Genomic DNA, 19,279 nt, shown 5'->3' on the forward strand with positions numbered 1-19,279 from the left:
ACCCACTAGGTGGGTCACCTGGTCATAGAAGGAGATCAGGTTGGTCAAGCAGGACCTGCCTTTCATGAATCCGTGCTGGCTGGACCTGATCCCCTGGTTGTCCCCATACATGCCTTGTGAGCACCCTCAAGAGGTAGTAAAGGCATGAAAGTTTGGCTGTATTTCATACAAGCATTCAAGCTTAACAGCTAGAAGCAGGTTATCTTGCTAAACTTTATTTAACCTGGTTGTCCCCATACATGCCTTGTGAGCACCCTCAAGAGGTAGTAAAGGCATGAAAGTTTGGCTGTATTTCATACAAGCATTCAAGCTTAACAGCTAGAAGCAGGTTATCTTGCTAAACTTTATTTAAAATGCTTTTAGTAATTTTCCCTAGGAACCTTCCAACCTGCAAGTTTAGTGTTTATAAAAAAATGTTCAAGCAGCAATTCAGGACAACTCACGCTTTCTTCTGCAAAGAAGCCTCAATACCGCATACAACTACCCCCACTGGGGTTTCAACGTTTTTCAGACTCATCTCCTACCTGTTTTCCCCCCCTCAAGCGGTCAATTAATGCAACTGCACAAATCTTTCCAATAGACAAGCAGGAATTGATAGAAATCAATTCATTTTGCTGCTATTTCTTTTCCACGGGTAGAGGAATTCCTTTTCAGGACTATAAATACATATTAATTTTACCTCTCAACAGAGGTTTGTTATACTTAATCATGGAACACCAAGTCATATTTCATAAGCACAGTGAAGGAAGATACAGTAAGTTTTGGTGGTTTGCTCTGCATTCTAAGGCCTTTGTTTACAGTGCCATTAATACCTATATCTTGAAAAGAAAATTCAAGCAATCAGCATTGCAGAAAACGACTTCTGTTAACTTCGCAAAGACAAAGCAATCATAAGGTAGAACAGCACTTACCTTCCGTTTCAGAACACTGAGTTTTTCAACTACTCCATCCAGGAGACTAACGACTGAATCCACAGCAGGACAACTGCTCAGCGTCTTCTCCAGCTCTGCCACAACCATTGTAACGTGGCTAGTCTCTCGATCAATGTTTTTCTGTGCAGCTCGAAACCGTTTGTTCAGTGTTTCATATGGCACCTAAATGAGAAGTATAAAGTCATTACAATTTCTGTTAAAAAAAAGTCAGGTCTCCTAGAGTTTAGAGACTGATGATTTTATCTGATGCAGTCAGAAGAACACCTAGGTTCCAGGACACTAGAGGTCATTAGTTGAACTTGAGTTCTCATATCAAAGCCCTTATTTAAGCCCTCTCAGAAATGCGCTAACACTTCAAAGATTATGAAAAAACAGTGACAAGAAATAAAAGCTGGTAGATTCTTCTGATACCAATTTCACCTATCCTGCTTTGACTGTAGCAAGCACTGATGGAAACAGTTCAGGGAGAACAGAAAGCAAAGACAAATGTGTATCTAAAAAAGGAAAGCTACAAGTTAACTACAACTAAGAGATCACCCTTCAGAACACGGCTTTTTAAGTTTACTTTTCTTTCCTTCAGGAGTTCACAAAAGAGAAAGTTATGGTTGCGAAAGCATGTATAACACATATTGGCTCCCAAAAAATGTATACATAGTATACCAATGGTTATTCAGGAAATCTAATAGGTCTCCTACCTATTTTTTAATACTTTTTAATATTAACTCCAGTAGGACTACAATGAATGCTAAGAGAAACTCCATGTAAGTTTTCTGTTGGTGAAAAAAGCCTACACTGTATGACGAAGTTTGTTAAATTCTTCTAAGACTCCACTCCTTGGCTTAGAGACTAACCAGCCTTGGAGGTCTCCTGTCCTACTTGTCCCATGCCTTCATGGGACAGCCATATCAAAACTGCTACTGATGGCCATTAAAAACATACGTGGGAGTAGTCTACAGCCTGGTCAAATTTTAGGGTACTGAATGATTTGGGGGAAGCTTATAGTAAATGTTAAGCTGCTCCCACCATGTTGCTTCCACTACAGTGACAGCATAAGCAATTTAGACAGGAAGTCTATTACTTCACAGAAACAGGACTTTTAGAACTAAAAGCATGCCAGTGTTATACGCTTAATTCATCCATATCTTTTATCTTGAAGAAGTCCATGAGAAGTTCTTTCAGGTAGTTACAATAATCTTGATTGCTTTTCCATTAATCAAAGGCATAATTTAGCTAGCAACCAGATTACACATATTAAAGGTAAAACAGGAAACGCAAATCAGTGTTCTGTTTGGTACATATCACGTATATGTTTGATTACAAATCTTTCAAGTATATCACTTCTAATCAATTATATCAAGATTGCCTCCATTTTCTTCCTTCTAATCATTTGCATGCAAGAAAGTATCCCCAGGGTCCACTTTCCTTTTGGGCTCTATTCAGAGAGAGGTTACTACATAACCATTGCAATTCACAAATTAGAGATGCACTGAGAAACAGTTTAGGTTCAGACTAAGGAAGATGAGCCAAAGTACTTGCTTTCCAAGACTTTGTATGACCTACAATAAGTTGTTCTTATTTGCAGTACAAGTATAACACAAGGATACTCCTGATAAGATATGAAAGGGCTCCTCTTCCTCTCAGAAAGACCGGAATGATCTATTTAATGCTTTTTGGCATCTCAAACTAAGACCTAAACAAATGACAGAACAAGCCTTTACCACAGGAAGTATCAAGCTAAAACAATTATTTTCCTTATATATCCTCCCCTAAAATCCCAGCACTGCACCCCCCCAAACTCAAACCACATAAGACATCACAATTAATAGGCTTCAACACCTACTTAATTGTCTATATAACCATTTTTTATTCCATCTTTAGCCCTTATCTTATTTCTCTTCTCCGTTTCCACAAAAGAAGATAAATGGTTTTAAGGCCCCATAGATAGAACGTGTGTTTTGGGGGGCCACTATTTTGACATCTCATGCTTTTGAACATGGAAGCTTGTTTCCAACTCCAAGACTTGATGCCAGACAGCATTAAGACAACTTCTTCCCTTCCCCCCCCCCGCCCCCCGCATTTTTCTTACTATTCATTGAAAAACATGTTTCCTTCAGTTACTTGCATCTACTGAATTTAATTTCTGCAAGTACTTTGCTAATCAGCTTTCCACACCACACTGAAAAGCTACATCAATCAAGACTTTCAGAAGCTACTATTGATTTGAGGTATCTGTTTGACTACGAAGAGTGGTTTTGTTAAGTTTTGAGCAGTCAGTTGAACTAGACACACAGATCTAGTCAGTTTGAAAAAAGCTTAGCTTTAATCTCCCTTTTTCCTAGTTTCTTATCTGCACACAAGAGCAATAACACTTCCTGTTTCCCATGCTCCATCTCTTTAGCATGCTAATTTCTGGCACAGTCTGTGTTCATATGACTTTTAGAACAATTGGACTTTCAATTTCAGCTGGCATCTTTATATCGTGTCTAGGTGCAATAGGTTTTTGAATCTTGTTTTATCCATATATTTTTTTCCTCCCCAAAAAAAGATCTGAACATCCTGTGTGGAAGAGGCTAAGAGTTGAACTGTTTTACTATAAACTCTGAAAGTAAATACAAATAAATATATTGCTAAACATAATTTTAGTGTACCATAACAAGGGAAATGACTTTAAAGGTACAAGGAAATTATTTGCACCACTGAAACTGACAGTAAATACTCTTACTAGAGTTTTTCATAATTTGCATAGGCACTTGTTTCCTACCATAGACCCAGCAGTTTTTAGAGAATATTTGTAAATTGTATCCAGGTACAGCTTTTACACTTACGTTACAGGACGAGAGTCTATGAATGCCAAAATTTAGAAATTGCAACCGCTAAATTCCTTACTGAGAAAGCATCTTATCTAGATTCTGCATCTTGATCAGCTGGTTCTTTTGTTACTCATACAGTTCCTATGCTCCAAAAGAGACTCTGTTTCCCAGTACTGGTTTGCTTTACCACAGAACTCTTCAAAAGTTACAGGCACTGTACCAATAAGTTTATTTTTTTCTCCAATAATGAAAGTAAATGGAAGGAAAACATAACAAAACAATGCTCTGGAAAATGTAGTTCTAAAAATTCTTAACTATGGTTCACTTTAATTTTCAGGTACCATAGTTATAAAACAGTGAACACCAAACTTTTTTGACCAAGATACAGCTGCAAAATTTACTTATCATTAGCTGCCACAAGCCTATTAGAGACTGAATTTTTACTGCCAGTACCATTCTGTGACCAAGCCTGGATTACAGTTATTCTTTAAGGACAAGAGTGGCCTATAGAACTCAGACTAGGGAAGCATTACCTTAAGGAAAAAAAGGATAACCAGCTACTAAACACTGAAAAAATTTGAAATAAAGCAGCAAGAACCAACCAGAATGTATTCTGTAAAAGCACAATACCAACTTGTCCTACTCATTAGAGCTTGAAAAGCCACACCTCAGTTGGCTCATGCCGTAAGCATAGAAGAGGATACAAAGGAGAGATGTAAAGTATTAGTGGGCAGCACATTTAAATCCAGTGTCACTAAATAGATTCTGCTTCTTTTGTTCATCAGCTTCCACAGCTGCAGACACATTATTCAACTTCAGCATGTACTAAACCAGGTCAAACTTAAACCTAATGAAAAGGAAGTTGACTTAAGTTAGAACAGCCTATACAAGGGGGAGAAGTACAGCAACACAAGTTTTTCCAAGATCAAAATTTTGCTACTGCAATGTGAAGGAAAGTCTGCTTGGCTGGAGGCTTCTGCAAGCGTAGCATATGACTGTTGCCAGGTGCTAAGTGCTAACAGAGCAGCAGAGACAACTGAATAACCCGATCCAAGTATTTTCTTTATTTCAGGAGTTACTTCACTCTGGTTTTAGAAAGCCAGAGAACTCTGGTGTGCTGTCCCAGAACATGCTCCAACAACCTCTAGCTAAGGAGACAAGACTTAGGAGAGGATCCTCCTCGGTCTAAAAGCTTGAACTGGAGGAGGAAGAACTGCCATGAGAGCTATACCTTGGTTGTTCAGTTGAGGGGAGGGAGTAGAAAACAGCAGAGCTAAGAATATCAGAGGCAGTTTTTAAGCTTACACTTAGGAACTCAACTGTGATGTTAACTCTCTGGCCTTCAGCCCAAACACAGTCCTCTTCTAGCCCATGAATGCTAATAAGGTGCCAAGGCAAGACTGACTAGTTCTAAAATCATGAAGTAGCTAAAACTGTTCAAATTGTGCAACTGTAGGTAATATTTCTTTTAATAAGCTGCATCAAATTTAACTTGAAATACCCTTAAATATAGTGACGTTATCTACTAAATATGTTTCCATCAAAATAAATTTTTCAATAAGCCATTCATTTACGAAGCAATACCATTTTCTTGATTTTTCTGAATACGTATTAAAACTAGAAAAAACCAGTATTAAATGCTTGCATATATTGTATCCTGATGGTTGGCAAACTGTACATACTTCCCAAGTGTTTATTATCCATCTGTAAAAAAATCTTTAAAGAAATACAAGTAATATCAAGTTAAGCTAGTCAATCCTCTACACAGCATCCCACAATGCGTATCTACCTTTGTTTTTACATTCATTATCAATACTTTAATAAGATTCTTAATTTTTCTTTTCTTCTTATGTATCTACGTGCACACACTTAGTACTCCATCCATAAATCGAATTTGTAGAAACAGACTGCCAATAAGTACTCTCACCTCAGCCAATGCTTTTCTCTACAGGCTCAGAGAAAATTGGCTTTAAAAAACATGCCGTGAGAACATACCAACTATAGCCTTTAACAATATAGAAAGGGAGAGCAGAATGCAAATCATTTTCCCCTCATCGAAGTTCATTAATGATAGTGATCAAAGCTTAAAAATCTCCTCTACCTCAATGGTATTTATGTTGGTGGGAGTCAGACACCCAGACTGGACTTCTTATGCTGGCTTTAGCACCCTGAATTCCACTAAGCAGCTTAACGGCATCTCAAGAACGTGGCAATGTTTTAGCCTCGACACACACTCGCAGCTTCCATGACAGACACAGTCACTCCCTCACTCATTAAGCACCTGGGATTTCCAAACAAAGTGAATACATACACTGCTGAAGGGCTTTCTGCTTGGGAGAAAGTACGAGATAACAAAAGAAATACTAATTATGGCAAGATCTTTGCAGAGGTGTTATAAGTCCTCCAGCGATGATGGAGGAAAAGCATTCTGAGTCACAGCTAGAAATCCAGCACTTGTTACCATCATGGCCAACATATACATCCACTTTATTCAACTCAAGTTCAAACTAATAAGCAATTCTAATTGCAAGGGCTTTATAGACAGATGAGCAGCATAAGGAAGATGAAGAAAAGCATCTACAGAATTGAGTTTGTGACCTAGCAACAAAGGACAACAGAAAGTCTCAGTTCTAAATGCCTTCTTTGTCTTTACTGGTAAGGTCTTCTCCTAAGCCTTCCTGATAGTGTATGAGCAACTGAGTCTGGGGAGAGAGGTACTATTCACACGAGAAGTCTAAAGCAAGCTGAAGATATACAAGAAGGGAGGGAGCTCACCAACGACACCGTAAAGCTGCTATCGTCTCTGAAATGTCATGGTGAACAAGAAGAGTCCTCAGTGACTGAAAAGGGCAAGTTTCTTGCCTCTCTTCCAAAAAGAGAACCTGGAAGATCATGGAAACTACAGGCTGGTCTGCCTCACCTCAGTTCTTGGGAAAATTATGGCAAAAAAAATTTCAGAGGGAAGCCATTTCCAGGCTCATACAGTTGACAGCCTCGATTTGCCATAAGCAAATCAAGCTTGACAACACTGCTTTCAGTGATGAAATGACTACACCTCTGAATGAGAGGAGCGCACTGGCAGGCTTTCATACTAAGTTTAGCAAGGTTTTTGACTTTGTCTCCCACAGTACCCTTGTAGCCAAACTGGGGAGATGTGGACTGAACGGCTGGAATACAACACGGGTTAGGGACAGACTGGACAGCCAGGCTCAAAGAATAATGGTCAGTGGTTCAAAAGCTACCTGGTGGCCAATTACAAGTACTGCTTGACTCCTGAGGAATGTTATCAGCTCCAACATACACGTCTTCTTCAACCATGCACTATGGAACAGAACACACAATCAGAAAGCTCACAGAGGACAACAAACTGGTGGAGTGCTTGATAATGCTGGGTCGCAGAGCTGCCATTCAGAAGAAATGACAAGCTGGAGAAACAGACCAAGAACTTTAGGAAATGTAATCAAGGCAAAAACCAGAGCCCTGCACCTGGCACAAAACCACTCATCCATTAGCACAGGCTGTGGAATAACTGGCTAGGACCACTTCTGCAGAAAAAGATGTAGAGGTTCTGATGGACAGCAGGTTGGACAGGAGTCGGCAACAGACTCTTACGGCAATGAAAGTTAACCACATACCAGGCTGCATTAGCAAGATTAAAGGCAGTGGGTTGAGAGGAGTGATTGTTCTTTATGCTCAGCGCTCATGCAGACTTATCTGGAACACCGAGTCTGGTTTTCAGGTCACTCCCCACCCCCATCAAAGAAGACATGCTGACAAACTGGAGAGTCTGGAAAGCAACCACCACAATGGTTAGAGGATACAAAATGCAAAGAGAGGCTGAGAAGGGCAGGCTTGTTTCACTTGCAGCAGAGAAGGCTACAGGGAGCTGGGAGCAGCACAGTCTGATAGAAGTCTTCCACTACCTAAAGGTGAAGGTCATAGATAAGAGCTAGCCAGACTTTTCTCAGAGTTACAGAGCAAAAAGGAAGGAGGCAGAGTTGACAACTGGAAGCAAAGAAAATTCCAGCTGACCATACGGAAAAACATATTTTAACCAGAAGAGTTGGTAAGCACTGAAACAGCAGTCCAGAAAGGTGGTGGAATCTCCACCCTTGGAAACTTTCAGAGCTAGGCAGGACCCTGAGCAACTCAAATTAGCTTTGAAGTTAGCCCAGGTTCAAGCAGAAGCCTGAACTACACAGTCTGCAGAGGTCCTTCGCTACTTTAATTTTATGAATTCATCTAGAGACTGGATCATAGATCCCCATTACTAATTTAGACACCAAATTCATCTCCATATGAAGATATGAATGGCCATACTAGGTAAGACCAAAAGTCCCTCCTCTGTCACTATCCTTTCTCTGACAACATCCAGAAAGGGGACGGCACTTGAAAAAAAGGCAAGAACATAAAGTTACTAATCCCAAATAGTCTCTTTGGGCTTCTTGAGCCAGAGGTGGGGGTTTTATAGCAGAAACACCACAGGGTGTTTCTTATCCATGAGCTCTGCTGGTTGTTGTTGACCTGTAGAATTCTAGCACTGCAACATCCTGTGGTGAGACATTTCACAGCCTAATGCACTGTGTGAAGAAACACTCTTGGTTTTGCCTTGTCAACCGCTAGCCTGATTTGAAATCCTTTTGTTCTTGTTTTGGAAGAAAAAAGGGAAAATTCACTCTCTTCTATGCCTCTCATGTCTCTTGAGATTGAAGAGGCTCTTTCTAAACCACTCTTTGAAGACAGTCTTTCCATCTCTCTAATCATTCTTGCCCTTCTGTAGACATTTTCCAGTTCTACTACATCTTTTTTTCAGGATAAGGGAAGGGAGAAAATAAGAGTAACTCGTACTACTTGAGAAGAAACCATGTATTTTCATTGCTACGTAATGAGGTTCTCCATTCTTCCCAACACTTTTGTCCTACGTTTGTCAACATTAACCTGACCATTCCCAGAAAACGTTCACTATAACCCCAAGATCCCACTGAGCAATGATGGTAATTTCCAACTCAGTTATTGCATATATAAGATTAGGATTGTTTTTCTTTCCACCGTACCTAAAAATTGTATCACACTACACTTGTCTATTTTGAATTTCACCTACTACTTTAATAGCCATTCAGTCTCTCATTCTTCTCTAATGCTTCATACTTGGGTTGTATCTGTAATACCTCGATTATCTTAGTATCATCAAGGAAACCAGATCATCTCAGCACTCACTCTCTTCTCCAGGCTGTTCAAGCAGCTGATTATCAGCAGTACTGGCAGAGATGCCAGCAGAACCCTAACACTAACCTTCTTCCATTACAGAGGCTGGCTACTAAATCTTGATGTTCATTTCTTATCTTGCCCAGTTACCTATCCACATACAGACTTCTGTCTTTTCTTTCAAGAGTTCCTAGTAAGGGGTATTTCCAAAAAACATTCAGTAATACGAATAAGCAATCAACTAAATCCACCATTACCTCCTTTTTTTTTTCTAAACATCGAAGTCCAGTATCTTTGCATGGCACGACTTTCCTTTTTAAAAGTCACATTAACTGATGTACATTATTCCATCTTTGATTAGTCAGGATAGTATTTCTGCATCAATAAGCCATCGGTTGGAAGAGAAATCAATTACATGTATTCAGAATCTCACTAAAATTTTACTTCAGAAAGTAGAAGCACTGAAACAAAGTCTTCTACCTTGTCTGTCTTCCATAGCTATCAAAAAAAATCCTCAGACTGCTTCAGGAAAAATGTGTTTACCAGCATTTATCAGAGAATTTCCAGAAAATTAAGGGGAGGACTGGCCACAGGAGAAAGGGTTTCTCCCTAAGCCAAATAAGCTTATTTATAGAAAGTGTTACATCCTGCATTTCTGCTCCTTTAGAGGTGTAGGATGTTATGGCCAAAGTGTAATGGCTACTGCGTGAAACTTCAAATACCAGCCTGATGCTGCCCACAAGTTTTCCTAACTGGTACACAGTAATACTGAAAGATTGAATTGCATATGTTTCTTTCTAATTAAAGTTTTGTGAAAAATGTAAGCCTTTATCCTCCCACGAGTCTTTAGCCTTACACTCAACCTTTAGCACACCAGTTCTCAAACTGATCTGGTCACATCCTATAACATAAGCTAAAGAATTCCAAATAAAAATGGAAACTAAAACCCAATCTCTTTCAGACCACAACATTAATCAAAAAGAGTTTCTACCCCCCAGTGACCACATACAGGAAACTAGTTCAGATGTAGCAGAAAGAAATAGAAAGCAAAAAACAGTTTGCATAGCTATCATTTGGTTGTTGGAAATTATATATAGAGTAAGAGTGATACTTCAAAAAAGTCATCACAATTGAAGGAAGAATTACTTGGTGGTGAAAGTAAGATCGTGAATCATTCCCCAGCCTCCTGATGACAGGAATTTTCAAAGGCTTATTTTCTAAAAACTGATTTTCACAGAAACCAGTACAGACAACAGAAACAAGCATCTTTTACATAGGTTTGCAATTCTGTAAAAGAACATCCACTTTCCTCCTGTATTTGGGAGAAGGAAGTTAATCAGGTCTAACTTGACAGCAGTACCAACTCACATGCAGGGAAGTTTTAAATATATATCCTGATTTTACTGATGTTGGTGTGAATCATCCTTCTTTAATGTTATAGTCTCACAGCTGAAAGCAACCCCTTGCCACATAAAGTGTAGAATTTTTTAAACACGTACCTACGTTGTGTATTTTTTCAAATGTCCTGAATCATGGGCAGGAGGGATTTTGAAATGGATTTTAAAAAAATCTTTTCAGGAATATGAAGTCAGAGTGGGAAGGGAAGAAAAAGAGTTTCAAGAAAAATAAAATAAAAGAGTCCTACCAGATTAGGTGGGGGGAACCATTACAGAACTATGCTCTCCTTTCAAGGGTCAGAAAAATGATGTGCTTCCTCTCCTCAATTGTGTTAGCTTATAACACCTGAAAAGCACCAGAGATTTCTATGAATCTACAGGTCTCCAAGATAATTCAGTTGAAGACTTTCTGAGGTATAAATAAGCTTTTTCAAATGCCATATACTGTGCCCTTATATCAAATTAAGCCTAGCCACAGATAGGTAGGGAAAAGAAAGTGAGAAGTGCAGTGATGAAACTGTCTTTCAACGAAACAGAAGCAAAGACAACATAGCTCTACTTTATGCAAGAGGAAAGAGGAAGTATGGGAATATCTCCTAAATAGTTTTAATAAACAAACGGTGTCAAGAGAAGAGGTGAACCCAGCAAGAAACACCTTTGAGCATTAAGCTGTTTCCTTGAGACTGAATTAGATCACCATGCTCACCTTCAACAAAACAGAAAAGTAGAGGACATCTATTATACATGATGCCATTTGAAAAATGAGGCAGGGTACAATAAATTATTGCAAATTTTCCCTCAAACCAGTAACAATTAAGCATTTTCATACAGAATTACTGAAATTCTGTATTTTTATACACTTCCTCTATAACTCTTGGATTATTTCAGAACTGAGTCAGCATCATTACTTGTCACTGAACTCATCCAAAATGTAAATTATATCACCACTTGTTTAAAGAATGAATTCTTCTGATGTGTAGCTCTTATCAATCCCTTGAAATAGTAATATTTTTTCCTTGTTCTAGGCAAAATCAGAAAAGGAAAAGAAAGTTAAAGAAAGGAGAAGTAGTAATATTTCAGGAATGAGAGGCTTAGAATAATGGCTAGATTTAGGTTAGGTTTAATTAGGTACAAGCATTAATATAAACTCTTGAAGAGATACAGATCAAAACAGACAAAATAATTTCATAAGCCTAAACCAATCATTTGGATTTTAAAGAAAATAGTTCTTTTAAAAAACAGTTTCAATGTTTTTGAAGCGTAAAGCCTAGTAGTTTCCCTTAGTTAAAAACATGTCAGTTTTACAACTCCGGAAGACAGTACTGCGTATTCTAGAGCAGCTGTGTCTAGAAAGAAAATATCATTATAATATTCAAAGCTGCTCCTTGAATACAGGAGAGAATTAGCAATGAAAATTCTTGGACTATCCATCTGCTACACACATACTTACTCAACAGAAGCAATTATAATCCTTCAAAATATTATCCTTTCACACAGACTGCTAGTAACTTATTACTGAATACATTATGAACTTTTGAACAAGGTGTCCAACAACAAAATCAAGTGCTTTACAAAGCCATCCTACAGTTATATAAAACTGTCTTGCATCCTTATGTAAGCAAATTGACAGCCATTTTAGAGTCCTATCTAGAGCCACACTACAGACATCAGAGACCAGTCATTTTCACTACACTTGTTCTTAGCTGCCATCTTGGACTCACGCCTCAAAAGAAATTTCTTCGCTTTTCCCCTTTTAGTAGAAATATTTGTGTACTATCAAAAACCTAAGCATTCCTCCCTGTCCAAAGAAACGGTTGAGTTGCTAAGCTAAGGTCACACAGCAGGTTTATGTCCTGAGCAAGTCCCTTCATTTGTTTTGATCTTTCTTTCTTCTCCAAATATTTGCTCATTTTAATCACAGTCCTCCTGTGTGTTTGCAGAGTCCAGACACCGTGATACTGGCTGGAGCCTTTAGGCTACAGATCCCATTTCCAATCAGATTGCTCCCAAAATAACCTATCCCAGCTGAAGTGACAGCATTTCTCCCAAGACAAATAATTAAGGATTATTGATTCAGCAGACCTATATCAGAATATATGAATGACCAAAGTTCTACTCAATATATTATCTGTTTTACTTTAGTTCTCACTAGTTTACAACTCCAGGTAATCCACAGAGCACTTAAAAAAAGCTGAGGTGAATCAAAAGCAGGTTGTGAAGCCGTTATATTACTGGCTATCATAATAAAGATATCCTAACAAAAACTTGCTTTATTTAAATAAACAATAATGTATTGTAAGCAATCAAGTAATACAGCATCTTTCACATTCTGGGTTAGCAAATACTTCCGATATAGTGTTTCTTCAGGCTGTAAGCTATGGGAGGCCAAGTGTACAATGAAGGCAGTTTCTTAAGTTTACAAGGACTGATGGATTTTGCCAGCATGCCCTTATATAAAATACCCATCTGCCAAAACAGTACTTTCCTAAATCTATGGGCCCAAAAGGTGCACTATTATGCTGATCAATATAGGAACTACTGAAATGAAAGACCGTGGGAAGAGGTTTAGAGAGATAAGAAAAATTGACACTGGGTGGTCCATAACATCCAGTAAGAGCTCCACTCCTATCACACTAAGTTGTGAAGTGTTTTCCTCCTATTACAGTATCTAGCAAATGCTTGAAGCTCATCTTTATTCCTGTTTCCCAGCTCTTGAAAAACATTCACTATGCAAAGAATCAAATATTTCACAGATATTCTTGCTTTATGTCAACATTTAAAGACCCCAACATGTTAGCTACCATACAAACATTATTTCTATACCAGAAAACATACACAAACCAAACTCACAAGATCATAGGGCACTGTCCTGTGAAAACACTACAAATCGAGTATGCTGCAACTGTGAATTGCAACATCAGATAAGTATTCACTTTGAAGATACTAACAGGAAGTCTTCTGTAAAATGTTTGAGAGTATTTTTCTTGAACTATTTTTCTACAGGCACAATGGAGTACTGATAATCAAACATCTCTATCTCATGGCCACACTGTTACTTATTGCCTTTTACTGTGTTTTCTTCCTTCATTAATCACTTTAAAATGCGTTTTACAGGGCGTGGGCAGGGGTGGAAAAGAGACCAATCCCCACAGGAGCCAACTCCTACTTTAGCTGCTTTCCAATGTCAAGCTTCTTCTGAAGTCCCACAGTATCAGATTTTTCTTAAAACGCAGCGGCACACAGAGCCCAGTGCAGAAGAACAGCAGCAGTACAAAAGATGTCAGCAAACAAGCGTGACATGCACACATGATGTGTCAAAACAGGAAGTGCATTATTCAGCAACACACGGATGCTCGGTAGGGACATTCAGTGCACACTTGGTGAGTCAGAGCACCCAGTTTGAAGACAGATTTAGTGTGAGATATGAGTGTTCACACAGAGTTAGTACAGAGCTGACTGTTACTAATGTCCATGTTTTGCTTATTGTGTCAACCTTCTACTTGAGAAACATCTCACAAATTGGGTAATGATCTAGAAGTGCCATATATTTTTTTGTATACTGATGTACTGAAAGTGCACTAGATGTTGCAAGTTCTGTTACTTCTGTCCTCCTCAAGTTCTGCCTGAACAGCTTTCACTGAGCAGCTTTTGCTGCTGTATGTTCAAAGTTTTGACAAAAGTACTCTGTAGCTCATAGTATCAAAGTACAACACTATGTTCAAGAACAACTTACAGTGAAGCTTATAAAAAGGGGAAAAAATAAAGTAGTGCAACCAGTTATGCAAAAAATTAATCTTGCACCTTTTCTGCTTCAGTGGGAAAAGAAGTTGACCTAAACTGTTTGACATCTTCATTAGTGACCTACATGACGGGTCGGAGTGCCCCTCCAAAGTTTGCAGACAATACAAAACTGGGAGGAGTTGTTAATATGCTAGATGGTTGTGTTGCCATTCATAAGGACCTCATAGGCTGAAGAAATGGACAAACAAGAACCTCATGAAATTTGACAAAGGGAAATGCCAATCCCTGCACTTGGGAAGGAACAACCACATGCATCAGTACATGCTGGAGACCAACAGCTTGGAAAGCAGCTTTGCAGAATAGAACCTGGAGGTCCTGGTGGACAAGTTGCCCATCAGACAGCAATGTACCCTTGCAGGAAAGGCGACCAACAGCACCCTGGGCTGTGTTAGGAAAACCACTGCCAGCATGTCAAGGAAGGTGATCCTTCCCCTCTACTCAGCATGAATTAGACCCATCCGAAGTGCTGTGTCCAGTTCTGGACCTCCAGTACAAGAGAAACATGGACATATTGGAGTGAGTACAGCAGAAGGCCACAGAGATTACTCACAGATTGGAGCATCTGACATATGAAGAGAAGCTGAGAGAGCTGGGATTGTTTAACCTTGAGAAGAAAAGGCTTGGGGGAAGTCTTATCAATGTGTATAAATACCTGATGGGGGGAGTACAGATGGAGCCAGACTACTCTCAGCAGTGCCCAGTAAAACAACAATAGGCAATGGGCACAAACTGAAATACAGAAAATTCCATGTAAACAAATTATTATTTTTTTTTTAATACTGTAACAGAGGTCAAACACTGAAACAGGTTTGCCTAGAGAGGCTGGAGTCTCCATCTTGGAGATTATCACGAACAGTCTGGACATGGCCCTGAGCAACCTGCTTTGAGGGGAGGCTATTGGACTAGACTGTCTCCAGAGGTCCTTTCTAACCTCAGCTATTCTGTGTTCTGTGGACTCAGGATATACGCTTCATAAACTCCTATTCTCCTATCTGTTCCCCTCTTTTGCAATCAGGTAAACATGGTATTTCCATGAGAAATTAATATCATCTTAAATCTGCTGCCAGTATTTCCCCTGCCACAGCTGCCAACAAAAGAAGCCAAACAGCAGCTCTGAGAAGGCGCTCAAGTATTCTGTGCTTCTACAGCTCTCCTTTTGATCAGCTGTCTTTTAAAGCAGTTGCAGCCCAGCTAACCCTAAACTCTTGCCAATGAACAGCCCAGATAAGAATATTTTCACAAGTGATCATCTCTGCTTTCAGGTCTTCGATCTTCCAGTTTCGGGGTCTTACTCCATATAGTTTGCTAGTTCAGTTTAATAATTATTCACACTTCCAAAAATACAGATGAATTATCTAGCTTCCTGTCATCACTTGTTTATTAGCATCTCAGCAAAGAACTATGATAACAATGTTCACATTCATTCGTTTTTAGATTGCCAGCTTTCACATTACATGCTCTCAGATGAGACTAGCATAATTCTCTATCAGTAGGCCTTTTTTTTAAAAAAAAAAAAAAAAAGATTCCACAGCACTTTGGAGGAAGAATAGCTGGCAACCTTCTTGTCCTTGAGAAGGGAGAAGGGATTGGAGTTGGGGGGAATATTCAAGTATTATTTTGTACACTTAAATAGCTTCCCTAGATTCAGCTGAAGGAGTCTATTTACTTCCCCCTGAGCTGAACTGCTGCAAGAATGGCTGAAGCATTTCCACTCCTGCAGCAACCACAATTCAGCTATGGAAAAGGGATTTCCCTTTGCAGTTTTAAGCACTCCTTCACATGAAAGGCACTCTGTGGAACATACTGTAAATGTAGAGCTATTACACAACTATTATCTAGTGGTGTTGGCATGAGGAAGCTAAAGGGAGGAAACAGGAAGGATATAAATACAAGTCTACAATCTTTTATATTTTACTCACATCAGGGAAAATCACCAGTGTCCAGAGCTCCAAGAGAAATATCTGAGCTACTGTGTTGGTGGACAAAATTTAAAAAAATAAGTGATACACATTCATTTCACACAGTGTTTGAATAAACCGGAAGTAAAAATTCACAGAGGCTCAGTCCCACAGAAACTTTTAGGCACCTGCTTCCTAATGAACAAAATGGGATTTGATATCAAACTGACTTTAGTGGACTTTAGCCTTAGTGTTCATTTCTCCCTGCTGCTTTTTCATCTCCACCACTAAAATGTTTTGATATATGACTCACAGTTAAGAAAATTTAAGAAGATGCATTCAAAAGATTTGAGCAGACACTGTTCTGGCAGGTTTTTTAAACAATGAAAAATGCTATTAAAGATTACAGGAACAACCCAGAAGTTGAATGGGTGCTGGGAAGAATCAATAAACATCACCTTTGCTAGGAAATTAAGAGTTTCAGTGCAAGAGCATCTCACCCTCTTACTATTTAGCTTCCCAACTTTACAAACAACATTCCATTCTCTTATGTATATTTGTGTTAAGATTTTTCAGGGAAAAAGAATGCTTGTGGAAATAAAAGAATCAGTCCAAAATATTCTCTACCTTTTAAATGGCTGGCACCTTGACAATTCATCTTAAGTCATAAGCAGCAAAACAAAAACTCGCGGATCCTCACTGCCAGTAATTTTTCAGGAATGTAACCAGCAAAACTGTGATAACAACTGGAATACATCTAAAATGCAGTCTTAAAATGATCTTCTTAACATTAAATGCCTTCACACTGTTCCGGCTGTGGAAAGTGCTAGAGCGCTCTTTACAGCTATTTCAAAATTTAAGCCTGATGCTGTCAGCTTTACAGTACTTCACGATGATAGAAAGAAGCCTTCATATGTAAAACGGGAATCAACACTTTGTCCTTCAGCTTCTTGGACCTAAGTAGAATGAATCTAGGAGAGTGGAGGACATGCACAAGAAGAACATGGCTAGAAAGGCTGCAAAACAAACACTGCAAAGAGCACACAGTACTCAGTGTGTGAAAGCGCAGCACGATCTCAGTACAACAAAGTTTACTTTGAATAAACATCTTCTGTAGATGAAAAAAATGTTGATACACTGACATGAGAGATGTTTAAATAAGCATTTTGCAATAGAGATCCTTCTCCTAGCTCCCTTCCACAGTTATTGCTATTCATGTGGTAGACCCACTGTATATACAACACTACTTCAAACAAAGGTTTCCATTGATTCCTATGAGCATCATTCCTCCAGTTCAACAATACTTAGAGGCGATGACCTGAACGCTCAGTACCGAGTCCTTCATTTGCTTTACAATACCTAGTTAAAGCCAAAGACCAGCTACGCAGTCTTGGGGAAACCACCATCCTTCAGATAGACCCAGTACCTTAGCGAACACCCCATGCTTTCACCAAACCGTAAGTATTTCGCTTATTTGCCTCTGCAGGCCTCCAGCCTGTTCCAGTACATTTGTCCCTTTTTATATTTTAAGCTCATCTCCATCTTTGGGGGACCAAGAAGCCAGGGAACCATATTCTACTACCACCCCCACTCCCTCCCCTTTCACACGTCTCCTAACAACGCCACGTAGATTCAGCTCATCATCTGGGATGAGCATTTAAAGCAACCCTCGGTCTTCCTGAGCCATCATTCACACGCCCCTAGACCCTCTCCCCCAGCCTGACTCCGTCCGAGCCCTCTCCTCCCCTCACATCCCCCCTACGACCACAGCTTCGCCTTGCCCCAAAGACCTGGCTTCTCCCCTCCCTCCTCGGCCAACTCCTCCAGCTCTCAAGGACCCTTTTTCTGTCCCTGGTGTGGCCCGGGGGCCTCCCCCTTCACCTCCGGGCACGGAGACACCCGGGGAGAGCAGCATATTCCAGGCACGTCCCTCACCCTCAGCGGAGGGGGAGGGGAAGAGGAGAAGCCGCACCGGCATAAGCCGAGACGTCAAGCAGAGGAAAACGGGGACGGGCGGGCACCTGTGTGGCGGGAATCCCCCCACCCCACCCCGCAACGCCGGGGGACCCAGGGGCTCCTGAGGCGGGGAGCGGGAAGGAAGGGGGGCCGGGGCGCCCGCCTCGCCAAGCCCTCATCTCCCCCTCGGCGCTGCTCCGGCGGGACACCAGCGGCTTGACCCCTCTCCCCCGTGCCGGGAGAGGAGGGGGAGGCTCGGCACCCACCTTGAGAGTGGGATACTCCTGCACCTTCAAAGTCATTGAGAGCTGAGCAGCTGATTCCTGCACCGCCATCTTGGATTAGGCACCAACCTCCTCCCTCCCCCTCCTCCCCCGCCCTCCCCCAGCCCGGACCGGAGGGAGCTACCTACAGCGCGCGCGGCATGACGGGCAATAAAGGCCTTCCTCCGCCCCATCCCTAATGGAGACGGGACGAACCAACGGCGCTCGCTCGCTCCCGCCCCCGGCCCGCCCCCCACCCCCCCCCCCTCCGCGGGACGGTGGTGGAAGAGCAACAGCGGGGCGAGGGGCACCAACCAATGAAGGCCGCCCTCTCGCACGTTCCGTTCGTGAGCGTTGACACCGCCTTAGAGCTTGAGAAGCCGCGCCTGATTGGGCAGCGATGTGGAAATGGGCGGGGCCGCCTGGATGTGCGGACAAATCAAGTGGAACTACGGCATCGAGATAGGCGGGATTTTGGGGGGTGATGGACATCCAGCCACCCGGTCGCGATAGAGAGGGTTTTCCCGTCCTCCAATCAGAACCTTCGCTAGAGCTCAGTAGGTGGGACCTAAAAGTAAATTTTGATGGTGACTTGAAACGGCCGGTTTTAAAACCCCTGAGGTGTCCGGGAAGGGGAGGGGCGGGACGAGGGGCGGAGCCCGAGGGAGGCAGGGCGGAGGGCGCTTTGATTGGCAGGGTCCCCAGCCAACGCTGTGGCGCCGCCCTGCTGACGGTCAGAGAGCTGAGCGAATGTATGGCGCGTCTGGGGAGGATGGGCGGGGCAGCGGCGGCGGCGGCCCGGCGTGTGGCTGTGTGTATATTGGCTGGGGAGGGGAGGGGGCCGCCCCTAGTAAGTTCCGTGGGGAGGAGAGAGTGAGTGAGAGTCAGTGAGGCGGAGGCGGCGGGAAGAGGTTTAAATAGCGGAGACAGCGTGAGTCCCCTTCCCCTCAGGTCCCTCTCCCCGGCGCCGGGCCGCCCTCCCGCGCTCGCCGCCGCCCTCCCCCTGCTGGGGCAGGC

At 41.4% G+C, this 19,279-nt stretch overlaps 2 protein-coding genes across 5 annotated transcripts in view; one reads left to right on the forward strand and one right to left on the reverse strand.

Annotated features, from left to right (window-relative positions):
* Positions 1–18,491, reverse strand: part of MAEA (macrophage erythroblast attacher) — a 56,505-nt gene extending 38,014 nt beyond the window's left edge. For 2 of the 4 annotated variants that reach the window (XM_009285422.2, XM_009285419.2), the window contains exons 1-2: positions 18,266–18,365; positions 912–1,094 (exon numbers count right to left, since the gene is read on the reverse strand). In XM_009285422.2, coding sequence (XP_009283697.1) covers positions 912–1,094; positions 18,266–18,334 — 252 coding nt within the window. In that variant the 5' untranslated portion in view covers positions 18,335–18,365. Of the gene's footprint in view, positions 1–911; positions 1,095–10,592; positions 10,691–18,265; positions 18,366–18,411 lie in introns of those variants that run through there. The other 2 variants (XM_009285423.1, XM_009285420.1) reach the window with 2 other exon arrangements.
* A 663-nt stretch (positions 18,492–19,154) lies between these two features.
* Positions 19,155–19,279, forward strand: part of CTBP1 (C-terminal binding protein 1) — a 264,992-nt gene continuing 264,867 nt past the window's right edge. Inside the window, exon 1 of the mRNA XM_019473690.1 lies at positions 19,155–19,193. The gene's annotated coding sequence lies outside the window, so the exon portion shown is untranslated. The remainder of the gene's footprint in view (positions 19,194–19,279) is intronic.

Source organism: Aptenodytes forsteri, unplaced genomic scaffold, assembly GCF_000699145.1.
Source record: "Aptenodytes forsteri isolate BGI_AS27 unplaced genomic scaffold, ASM69914v1 Scaffold88, whole genome shotgun sequence".
Taxonomy (NCBI): Eukaryota; Metazoa; Chordata; class Aves; order Sphenisciformes; family Spheniscidae; genus Aptenodytes; species Aptenodytes forsteri.